At 36.8% G+C, this 13,023-nt stretch overlaps 1 protein-coding gene across 1 annotated transcript in view; it reads left to right on the plus strand.

The window, feature by feature from the left end:
- The window catches only part of PDE5A (phosphodiesterase 5A, cGMP-specific), a 283,278-nt gene that overhangs the window by 96,043 nt on the left and 174,212 nt on the right, over positions 1-13,023 (plus strand). Inside the window, exons 8-9 of the mRNA XM_006874591.1 lie at positions 9,730-9,838; positions 11,924-12,011. Of these exons, the coding sequence (XP_006874653.1) occupies positions 9,730-9,838; positions 11,924-12,011 (197 nt within the window). The remainder of the gene's footprint in view (positions 1-9,729; positions 9,839-11,923; positions 12,012-13,023) is intronic.

A 13,023-nucleotide genomic window follows, 5' to 3' on the forward strand; every position in this document is an offset into this window, starting at 1 on the left:
TCTCTCTCTCTGTATATATATATATATGTTTTGGACTGTAAGAGCCCATGATCCTTTTCATGCTAAGACATATCCTGTGGCTAGAATCAGATCAGATCTCTATGATAGTTCAGTTCTTTTTTATGTTTTTATCATTTCAATTTATTTTTCTTGTCATTCAGAAATAATAAAAAGTATTTATATGGTGGAAGTAGTGAATATTATTGTGTTTTTTTAAGTTTTTATTGTGATTTGAGTGATAGTTTACATGAGAGAACATTGGCTTCACACTCAGAATTTCATTGCAATGGTTACAGTCTCCTCATTGCATCGTCATTCAACAGTACTTGCTTTCATTCACTCTGTTTTTCTTTTTTGAGGGGGTGGGAGTGGGATGGGAGGATGGGGAGATGTACACAAAAACACTCAGGAATATATAATCATCTAAACAACCAAAGGGCACATTCTGCAAGCCTGCCTCCTGGCTGCCAGCTCTCAGTCCCTCTCTTTCCATGAATCTAGAGGTCTTTTGCAGAAAAAACAACAACAAACAGTTTTTTAAAGTACTGAAGTAGTGAAAAGAGATGGGGAGAAGATTCTTTACGATTCAATAGAGAGTAACTGTTACCATGACTAATTGTAACTGTCACAACAGTAAAGGCAGAAGCTTTGTAACAAAAAGGGGGGAGTAGTTAATCTTACAGTCCGGGAACAGAGGACCCTAGGACCATCAAAGGAGAAGAGCACAAGAAGAGTGCGGGACCTTATCCAGAGAAATAGTGACATCAGAGATGGAGGCAGAGATGGGAACATGGAGAGAGGGAGCAGCTGAGGACTCTAGATTATTGCTTCATTTTTATATGTACTTTCTAAAGAATTTGGAAAAGAAGTTAGAGTAAACTACCAAATGTTCTTTCTCATAGTCTTGGCAAAAAACAACAACAACCTAGTGCTATTCGCTTAAGTGATAAAATATTCCAGGGAATATAAATCTACCAAAAAAAAGAATCCAGAATTCTTAGGTATACTGCTGTTTATTACATTGATTGGTGTTCATTTGTTGTAGATTATTTAACCATGATGTACTTTGCTGATCAGAACTCAGAGATTCATAAGGAAACGCAGACTATTAATATTATATCTAAGGAGCTCTGGTAGCGTAGTGGTTACAAATCGGGCTGCGAACCTTAAGGTCAGCGGTTCGAAACTACCAGCTGCTCCGCGGGAGAAAGATGAGGCTTTCTACTCCCGTAAAGATTTACACCCTCGGAAACCCTGTACAGGGTCACTATGGGTCGAAACCGACTCAACGGCACTTAACAACAACAACAAAGGTCTCATATGATCATGGATGTAGAAATTATTGTAACTTTATTCTTGATAACTAAAATTCTAGATTGAAAATTGACTTGAAATTATTTCATGTAATGAATGATGTCACCATTAGTAAAGCCCTCAGTAACTAAGTCCCTTCTTTAGTAAAAGGCGCTGTTATTGTTGAGTGCTGTTGAGTCGGTTCTGACTCATAGCAACCTTGTATAGGGTTTCCAATGAGAGTCTGGTGGGTTTGAACCAGTAACCTTGCTGTTAGTTAGCAGTCCAGTGCTTATCCTCCAGCACCACACCAGGACTGCTAGTGCTTCTAAAACTAACCTTATATGTCACACACATAGAACAAAAATCCTATGGTCTTCAAAAAATCTGTCATTAAAAAAAAAAAAAAATGGATAGAGGGACTGTTCTTGAAGGCATAATGGCCAAATGCAGTATGTGAATTTGATTAGTTTCTGCTAAAAATACAAAACAAAATAGAGAAAAAAAATTCAATCAAAGATAGATTTGGAGGAATAACCGAATGTTTCAATGTGGACTGCAATTTGGGTGATGGGAAAATTATTGCTACTTTTCTTTGGAATTAGATATTGTGGTTAGTTGGAGAATGTTTCTACATTTAGGATATTAATGCTGAACTATTTTGGGATCAAGGAGCTCTGGTAGTGTAGTGGTTATGAATTGGACTGTGAGCCGCAAGGTCAGTAGTTTGAAACTACCAGCTGTTCCACGGGAGAAAGATGAGGTTTCTACTCCCGTAAAGATTTATAGCCTCCGAAACCCTGTACAGGGTTACTATGAGTTGGAACCAACTCCATGGCACATAACAACAACATCTAGGGATCATGTTGTTTGTGGTTTAAAACAATTTAACCAAAGGTCCTGGTGTGGCGCTGTGGGCTAATGTGTCAGACTGCAAAGTCGTTTGAACTGCAAGGTCAGTGGTTCAAGCTCACTAGCTGCTCCTTGTAAACCCTGTACAAGGTCGCTATGGGTCGGAATCGACTCGATGGCACTTACCAACAACAACAAAATATATTTGAATTTAATATATAAAATTAAATATAGCCATACATACATATATGGGTATACAAATCTGACAAAAATATTGAAAAGTATTGAATCCATAAGGAAAGTACTCATTTTACCCTCAGCTTTCTTTGCTTGGTTTTCTTGTGATTTGGGTGTAAGTTTACAGGGTAGATTAGTTCTCCATTCAATGATTTATATACATTTTGTTTCATGACGTTAGTTGCAGTCCCCTCAATGTAAAAGCACTGTACCCACTTCCTCCTTGGGTTTCCCACTTCCTCCTTGGGTTTCCCACTTCCTCCTTGGGTTTCCCATTTCCATTTGTTCTTCTCTCCTGCCACTTTCAGCCTCAGCCTTGTTTTGGGGTAAATGTTGCCCTTTTGATCTTGCATAGTTGACTGTTTTGAAAAATACATTCTTCACAGATGTTATTGTTCTGTATATTGTTTAGCTGAAAAAGTGATTTCTGGGGTGAGTTCAGTTCCAAGTAGCAAGGGAGTCTTAGTTGCAGGAGTTCTACCAAGCTCTGTCAGACCAGAACTCATTAAGGTGCCTTAAAAAATAGAGTCCTGGTGTGGCGCTGCAGGTTAATGTGCTGGACTGCAAGGTCCATTTCAACCGCAAAGCCAGTGGTTCAAGCTCACTAACTAGCTGCTCCTTGGAAACCCTATAGAGTCACTATGAGGTTGGAAGCGACTCGACGACACTTAGCAACAGCAATCAAAACAATGGCTATCAAGGGTCCAAGGGGGTCTGCTGGGCCTGTTAAATTCAAGACAGATCACCTCAGAAGGACACAGTGACTGAATTTTGGTATTTCAGGGGGTAATCTTTATAGATTTTTTTCAAAGTACACTGGATGATCAAGGGGGCTTATTAGGAAGTAGTTTTAAGAAAATTGAAAACAGTTGGTGAGAAAAAAGGCCAGTAAAACTGCACACAGAATTTTCCCCCCCCATAATAATATACTTGCGCATTTTTCCAGGGTAGCAAACAACTGTCCTACAATAATTTCATTGGGACACCTTATCCCATCAACTCTACAACCCTATTCTTGCCCCTCCACACTCTTTTTGTTCCCCAAACTCAGAACATTTAAAAGGAATAGAACTTGGGCCCCTCGAGGTTGCCAAAATTGCCATTTTGACATAGTACAGATCAAAGATCACACTGTTTTTAGGGGAAGGGTTAGAAGTGTTTAACACTGGATGTAGAATGTCCAGAAACAAAAGCTTCACATTTTGATATTTTTGTGTAATAAAGGTTTCTATGATTTTGTAGCAATATGCTTTGACTTAGCATCATATCTTCCCCCATCAAGACTGAAAAATTATTGTACATAGTGACTTAAAGTGGTTAGTTTATTAAGTTGTTTTTCTTAAGTGCCGTCGAGTCAGTTCTGACCCATAGCTGCCCTGTATAGGGTTTCCGAGGAGCAGCTGGTGAGCTTGAACCACTGACCTTGCAGTTCTAACGGCTTTACAGTCTGGCACTTTAACCCACAGTGCCACACCAGGACTCCAGTTTATTAAGTAATTATATGTAAATTAGAGCTTAATATTAGAAAAGTGTCATTTTAACAATGGATTTAATTTTAAACATTCTAATGAGAAGCTTTTTCTCCTATTACAAAGGGGTAAGGGTATAACTTGGAAACAGATGAGAACTTCTTTTGACTAGAAGATATACCTGGCTGAAGTTGTTACTGCTAACTTCTCTGTGGGGTGCCTCATATTTCTAGTCAATGCAGATTAAACTCTGGTAGATCTACCCAGAGATTTTTCTGCTATTCTGGATATTTCAGTTTGACTCCTGGTTACCATGTATATCGGAGTAGAACTGTATATTCCATAGTTTTCAGTGTCTGATTTTTGGAAGTAGATCTTTAGGCATTTCTTTCCTTTGTGGACTCAAATCTTCAACATTTCAGTTAGTTGCTGACCATGTTAACTCTTTGTATCCACTCAGAGACTCCCGTAACAGAATAACTGACCTCTTACTAGTCTTGAGTTGAAGTTTATACCCTAAGCCCTCATGCCATTGCATTTTTCTGGCATATTTGACATTAGTTTAGCTAATATTGAATCTCTTTTTAATGTATGCATGTTCTGAGATGTGTGTGTTCTCCTTAAGTGATAGTATCAAACTAGATCATCAAGCTCAGTTATGAAATTTATCCTTTTTTATCTTTAAAATTGTATCTTTGAGATTTTCTAGATAAGACATATATAGTTGATTCTTTTGTTTTTAATTGCTTGCATAAATAATGAGTTACCATATAAATATAAATTTAGTAATATATAATTATGGAGCCCTGGTGTGGTGCTGTGGGTTAATGCACTGGACTGCAAAGTCAGTTTGAACCACAAGGTTGGTGGTTCAAGCTTACTTGCTGCTCCTTGGATACTCTATACAGAGTTACTATGGGTCAGAACTAACTCGATGGCACTCAACAACAACATATATAATTATAAACTGAGATTTAAAACATATGTACACAAATAAGTCATATGCATAAGTATATATGTCTATTAGTAGAAAGATATAAAAATTGCATATTAACAGTCTAAAATGATGGATATATACATTTGTCTTAGTATATTTGTGCAGCATGTTGTTGTTGTTGTTAAGTGCTGTCCAATCAGTTCCAACTCATAGCAACCCTGTACAGGGTTTCCAAAGAGTGGCTGGTGCGTTTGATCCTCCAACTTTGTGGTTACCAGTCCCTACCAGGACTCCATATATCTGTGTAATTGTGATTTGTGTATTAGTATTTTGAATTTTTATTACAGATTCAGCTAGGTTGTCAAATTTCTAGTTCTAGTGAAACAAACCTAGTGTTTTGGTGTAATAGTGACCTCTTCTGGTGACTGAATTTTTAAAACAAAAACAAAAGTAAAGTCTTGCTATATACTCACACCTGTTTTGTTTGTGGTAAGTACCACATTTCCTCTCTACAGGTAAAATGAAAGGTATATTTCCTTTTTTAAAAAAAAATTAAGAGTCCTAGTTTAAAAGTATTTTTATAAATCATAAATAAGTTATTAAAAGAGGCTAATTTACATGGATTTAATTTATTACCGGATTTTATAGTAATTCAAATTATTCACTCCAACAGCTTATGTCTGCTAAACATTATAATGTTTTTCTTTTAATGTATTAAAAGATCTGTAAGTTATATAAGCAAATTGTTTTATCACATCTAACTTTGACAAATGCTATAAAGTTTGATGATGTGAGTAAATTCAGTGAATTCATTCAAGACTACTTTGAAATAGTAAGTGTAATAGCTAAAAAATATTCAAGCTGAAAACTTTATGCAATTATTAAAATCATATTATAAGTGGGATAAAGCACAGGAAGTTCTTGAGGGCTGGGTGGCCCACAAATTTCAGAAGGGAGGCTCATTTCCAGATGTTGTGATGTTTTAAGAGGAGTCTTGGTGAGATAGCCACTCTGTGAGAAACAGATGTAGCAGTCTGCGTCCCTAAAGATTACAGCCTTGGAAACCATAAGGAGCAGTTCTACTCCATTCCATTGTGTCAGATCAACTTGGCAACAAGATGTTTGGTGTTTTTTTCTTTGGTTGGGGGGGCGGGGTGGAGATACGATAATCTCTGCTTCAGTTCATCCACTATTCGTCTAATCAGTTTGTTGTACTGAGCTGGTTTTCATGTTGCTGTGATGCTGGAAACCATACCACTGGTGTGTTTCAAGTATCAGCAGTGTCACCCACCATGGACAGGATTCAGCGGAGCTTCCAAACTAAGACGTACCTGGGAGAAGAACTTGACAGTCTACTTCTGAAAAAAAAATTGACCAGTGAAAACATTATAATAGCAGGGAATTGTCTGATACAGTGCCAGAAGTTGAGCTCCTCGGGTAAATGAAAACAAAAATCCTCACAGCTGAACCAATAAATAACATCATGATAAACTGAGAAAAGATTGAAATTGTTAAATATTTCTTTTTACTTGGATCCACAATCAATGCTGATAGAAAAAGCAGTCAAGAAATCAGACATATTGCATTGAGCAAATATGCAATAGACCTCTTTAAACTATTAAAAAACAAAGATAACACTTTGAGGAGTAAGGTGCTCCTGGCCCACGCCATAGTATTTTTAATTATCTCAAATGCGTGTGAAAGCTGGACAGTGAATAAGGAAAACCGCAGAAGAATTGATGCATTTTAATTATGGTGTTGACGAAGAATATTAAATGTACCTTGGAGTGACAGAAGAATGAACAAATCTGACCTGAAAGGAGTACAGTAAGAATGAATGCTCTTTGCAAGTGAGATCGCAAGACTTTTATGTATTTGGACATGTTATCTGGAGGGACCAGTCCCTAAGAAGGACATCACGCTTAGCAAACTGGTGGTGGTTGTTAAGTGATGTCAAGTCAGTTTTGACTCACAGGAACCCTGTATAGGGTTTCTTAGACTGTAAATCTAAGCCATTGTAGAAAGTCCCATCTTTCTCTTGTGGAGCAGCTGATGGACTCAAAGTGCCAACTCTGTGGTTAGCAGTCCAGTGCTTATCCTACAGATCCACTGTGCTCCCCTAGCACAGTAGAGGGCCAGTGAAAATAAGGAAGATGGTTTGAATAGTGGATGCAACAATGGGCTCAAACATAGCAACAATTACAAAGATGCATAATTTTAGTACAATAAGCTATGGTAGAGTAGGGGTTATGAATCGGGCTGCAAACCGCAAGGTCAGCAGTTCAAAACTACCAGCTGTTCCGCAGGAGAAAGATGAGGCTTTCTGCTCCCGTAAAGATTTACAGCCTCGGAAACCCTGTACAGGGTTGCTATTGTTTGGAACTGACTCCACAGCATATAATCAACCAACCAACCAAGTAACATAATGATAGTAGTGTTAATGTTGTTGTTGTTAAGTGCCATTGAGTTGGTTCCAACACATAGTGACCCGGCATAGGGTTTTTGGAGGAACAGCAGGCGAGTTTGACCTGACCTTACTATTCAAACTGACCTTGCAGTCCAGTGCTTTTTCCTACAGCGCCACACCAAGTCTCCAATAATAATAATGGTTGTTATTATTGTTATAATTTTAAAGGCTATTTGGACAAATGTATCTCACTTCTCCAATGTACTTCTTTCTCCTTGTAATCTCGTTTTCATTAGCTGCTTCTTATTTTTTCCCTAGGTGTTTCTTTTTTCTTTATTTTAGTTTTAAAATGTGTTTTGTGAACTGAAACCCTATACTTATCTCATAACCTTTTCTTGAATACGATCCAAATAACACACATGAAATAGATGCCATATGAGTGTAGTAGGCTTGATTTGTATGATAGTATGTAAACCTCCTCAGATTATCAGTGCAGACTTAGGAAATGTTTCATATAAAATTCAGTTACACCTATCATTTCCTTTTCAGTTTTTTGTTTATTTGTATGTTTTTCACTCAAACATGATACTGGGCATCTGGTTAGTATATGATTTAAATAAATTATAAGAGGCATTAATAGAGTAGTAGATTACAAGCTAACCACAAGGTCAGTAATTTGAATCTACCAGTTCTGCAGGAGGAAAATAAGACTTTCTGCTTCTGTAAAAATTTACAGCCTTGGAAACCGTATGTTGTTGGGTTTGAACCCCCAGCTAGTGGGATTGAACCACCAACTTTGAGGTTCAAACTGACCTCACGATCTAGTCCTTACCCTATAGAGCTACACCAGAACTAACTTCTGGAAGCCATATACAGGGTCACTATGAGTTGGATCCAAGTCAGTGGCACACAGCCACTACCACCACCATACTTAAACTAGTATATACAGCAAAGAAAGAAATGACTCACATATCTTGACCAGAAATGTGACAACAGACTTCAGGAATCTTTGTGGGATCACAATCTTTAAGAACACCATTTAAAACATCAGGCCTTAGGAGCAGTTTGGCAGTTAGGTGAAAAGCACAGAAGATCGGCAGAATATTGGAACTATGTTCATGTCATCTCATAGTTCCAATATTGTGCCCATCTCCTGGTGTGGTATTGTAGGATAAGCACTGGGCTGCTAACTGTTAAGTTTGCCGGTTCAAACACATCAGCTGCTCTTTGGAAACCCTATACAGGGTTTATATGAATCAGAGCTGTCTCGACAGCACTTAATAACAACAACAAGTATTATTTGGAGTACAATTGTGGCAACATAGGATAAACACTGGACAGCTACCTGCAAGGTTGGGGTGCAAACCCACCAGTCACTCCTCGGAAACCTTATACAGAGTTGCTGTGAGTTGGAACTTAACAACAACAACAATATATCTTATTTTTTAAATCTCTCTCAAAATGAAATGTTCTACTTCTTCAGTTAATAATATTAAAATTAAAATAGGCATATCTGGTAGCATAGTGGTTATGAATTGGGCTGCAAACAGCAAGGTCAGCAGTTCAAAACTACCAGCTGTTCCGCAGGAGAAAGATGAGGCTTTCTGCTCCCGTAAAGATTTACAGCCTTGGAAACCCTATACAGGGTCTCTATGAGTCAGAACCGACTCTACGACATACACCTAACCTACCAATCCTTTCATCTGGAGTACATTTCTGTCACTGGATCCTCTTTGCTAGGTTAATCATCATCATTGTTATAAAATCAAACAAATTTGAAGTAGATTCATTTTCAATCTTTAAAGCACAAAAGAATGTAGAGAGGGAATTGAATAAAAGGAATGATGTTAACAAAGGAGAGGCAAGAAAAAGGCAGAGGAAGAAGAGAAAAAAAAGAGTCCAAAAGAGGAGCTAATAAGTTTTCTCCAAGTCTGCTTGATAGCTTTTTCTTTGGTTGTAGAATGTGTAAAAGATTGCTTTATTAATATTGATGGAGAAAGTAAAAAATTGAGGAACTAAAAGAAGCACTAGACCTCTCATACTTTTATAATCTGGGGAAAATAATATGATATGGGGAGAGGGGGTTGTTGTTCTGTTAAGTGCTGCTGAGTCAGTTCTGACTCATAGCAACCCAGTATAGGGTTTCTAAGGAGCAGCTGATGGATTTGAACCACCCACTTTGTGGTTAGCAGTCCAGTACTTATCTAATAGCCTCATACCAGATCCATGCAAATTTTACATTAAATGTCACACAAATCAGAATGTCCAGTAAGAGTGCTAATAGGATTAGTACTCTGACATTATTTAAACTTGTTTACAGTTGTCAAATTGTAAACTTCTCCCCCTTTTAAAAATATTTAGTGCAGTACTTACCAAAGTTATAATTAGTACACAATTAAAACTGCCTTTTCCAATTAAAATACTTATTTTTCCCTAAAATTTGAGAGTGATCTGTCTCATAGAATCCTTTATTTAACTCTGCTTTGCTTGCTTTCTGTGTACACAGAAAGAACTCATATTTGTTATTCCCACAGGGAACGTGATGCAAATAAAATCAATTACATGTATGCTCAGTATGTCAAGAATACTATGGAACCACTCAATATCCCAGATGTCAGTAAGGACAGAAGATTTCCCTGGACAGTAAGTAACCCAATTTTAGACTTAATATTAGATTGCTGTTTTCTCATCAGATTGGTACTTACAGTTAATTCTTCAACTAAAGGATGGCCTCCCAGATGGTTATTGAAGTGCTTTCCCTGATCAGATAAATGCAAATTAAATAGCTCATATTATCTATTTAGAGGTAGTCATCTAAACTTAAAATGGAGCGTTGGTGGTTAAGTTCTCTGTTGCTAACTGAAAGGTTGACAGTTCAATCCCACCGAGCAGCTCCACAGGAGATAGGTCTGACAATCTGCTCTCATAAAGATTATAGCCAAGAAAACTCTATGGGTCAGTTCTATTTCATCATGTGGGTCACTGTGAGTCAAAATCAACTCAAGAATACTTCACAATAATAACATAAATACTTAGGTATTTTTAAGTGTATTTTAATAAACTATAATACATTTATGTTGAGGTAAGTTAATGCTTTACCTACATGTCAGCAAAATAGCTTCTAAATTATTGCTAGAGTTAAGTTTATCCTAAAAAATTAAGCTTCGGTTAACTCAAGTTTGTGTAAATTGGTAATCTACTCAGTGAGCAGCTCTGTTGGAAAGTAAGTATCTGTAGAAGTACTTCAAATAGTTCGTGGAAAGTTTTCATTATCTTTTAACTGCATTTTTCCATGAACTTTTTGAAGTTCCCTCGTATTTCCCTGGAATTAACAATTCTCAGACACTAAAAACTTAGAATTCTAGTATTTTCTCTTAATTCAGAAAAGCATTGCACATTGAAGCAACTGCCTTGGTTTCATTATGTTTATTATTTATTATAATAAACAGTATATTATTTGAACTTTAATAATATATTGTTGTTGTTAAGTGCCATCAAGTCAGTACGAATTCATGACAACCCTGTTTCTGAAAAGCAACTGGTAGGTTTGAACTGCAGACCTTGCAGGAGCAGTCCAGTGCTTATTATACAGGGCACCACACCAGAATTCTGAATAATATATGGACAAGAGAAGCTGCAGCATTATTAAAGCAGGATAAGTTTGTCTCTGTAAAATTTTATTTTTTTGACTTTTTATTGTGAATTAGGGAAAGGTTTACAGAGCAAATCAACTTTTTCATTCAGTGATTCATAAACATTTTATTTCATGTCATTGATTGCAATCCCCACAATGTAACATCACTTAGTCCATTCCCACCCTGTGTTTTCTGTTTCTATTTCTTCTTCCTCCTAAGCCTTCCTACCTTCTAGACTTTGTCCTTGGGCAAATCTTGCCTTTCTGATCTCAAATGCTTGACTATGCAAGAGTGTGTACCTCCCTAGTATTAATGTTCATCTTATAGACCTGTCTATTTGGCTAAAAATGGAATGACAGGATAAAGCAATACCGTTTGTAACAATGAAGTGTCCTAGATGGAGTTCTGGTGTTGCACTGCAGGTAAGCACTGGACTGCTAACCAAAAGATCGGCTGTTCAAATCTACCAATCCCTCCCCAGAAACCCTATATAGGGGCACTATGAGTCTAAACTGACTCCAAGGTTCTTAACAAAACCAAGGATCCTAGATAGAAGCCTGGATTCTCAGATTTAAACTTGTCTGCTAACAGAAAGATTGGCATTTCAAATCTACCCAGTGGCTTTGTGGGAAAATACCTATCTGTTCCCACAAAGATTACAGCTAAAAAATGCTATGGGGAGATCTACTCTGTCCTATAGGACTGCTTTGAGTTGGTTGGAGTTGACTTGACAGCTCACAACAATGCCCTAAGATACTTTTGTGTTGTGCCCCTTGCCAGATTATTTGCGATATCTACTGTGTCAGTATAGTAGATGCTGAGTAAATTGTCGTCTTATTATTACGATAAGCTATTTGGAAATGTTTAAAATGTAAAAAGTCAAAATGCAGGGTGGAGATATTTTTATAAAGAGTGGCTGCTTTATGTTACAATTATGTGAACTTCATTATAGTTTTTACATCTTCTGTACTCTGATTTTATCTTCAGTTAATAAAAGATGAGAATATTAGTGATGTAAGTATGTGCCATCTAATACATCATTTTATCTCTTCATAATTTTTTGCTGTTCTGTTTTGGTTTTTTTTTTTTTTAGAATGAAAACATGGAAAATGTAAAACAGCAACACATTCGAAGTTTGCTTTGTACACCTATAAAAAATGGAAAGAAGAATAAAGTGATAGGTAAAGGCTTACCATTAACACAAGTATTTTTCACGTATATATATAAAAAAAAGTAATACATGTTCCTGGAAATTTCTTTCTTTTAAGTATCGGTTTAAAGAATAAAGTATATGCAAGAAGATGAAGATAGGAATTATAAAATAATTTTGAATGAATTTTATGTTAATGAATGCCAACAGACATTATTAGTTACCTTATTAACTTTAATGTGTTAATAGATGATAAAATTTGTAGTCCTACTTTATTAGAATTTATTTAAAAATAGCATCATACTGAAAGTCAGTAGACTAAGTGAGAATCTTTGAATTGATCGTGTATATTGAGTCCTGCTATGGCACCATAGATCAATGCTCTGGACTGCAAGGTTGGTTTGAACCGTAAGGTCGAAAGTTCAAGTTTACCCTAGAAACCCTATGCAGGGTAGTTATGAGTCAGAACCGACTCGACAACACTTACCAACAATAACAATGACATTGTTTGAGACAGTCATAGTCTGGCATCTGAAATATTTTTGTTTTTAACATGTAGTTTAGCTTATAGGCTGAATTCATTTATATGCAGTCAATATTTTGAACACTACACAGTTCCGGAATCCCTGGGTCGTACGAATTGTTAGAAACTCAACTACTAGTCAGAGAATTGGTGGTTCAAACCTACTAAAAGGCACCTCAGAAGACAAGCCTGATCATTCCAAAAGGTCATAGCCTTGAAAACCCTGTAGAGCTGTTCTGACTTGCACACTTGGGGTCTCCATGAGTCTGAGTTGACTTGACAGCAATTAGCTGCTTGGGATAAATCCACAACCATAGCAGGATTCCTGTCCCCTGGGTGCTTACATTCTTGTGTGAGGTTTTTAGAAAACTTTTACTGTAGGCATATAGAAATCATCACAAATAATATCAATGCAAGTAAAATTTTACTAAAGATAATTAAAAAACAGTTACAGCAGTATATCAACAGGGAGCTGCCAGAAATTCAAGAGGGATTCAGAAGAGGCTGTGGAGCTAGGGAT

Source organism: Chrysochloris asiatica, unplaced genomic scaffold (genome assembly GCF_000296735.1).
Source record: "Chrysochloris asiatica unplaced genomic scaffold, ChrAsi1.0 scaffold00288, whole genome shotgun sequence".
Taxonomy (NCBI): Eukaryota; Metazoa; Chordata; class Mammalia; order Afrosoricida; family Chrysochloridae; genus Chrysochloris; species Chrysochloris asiatica.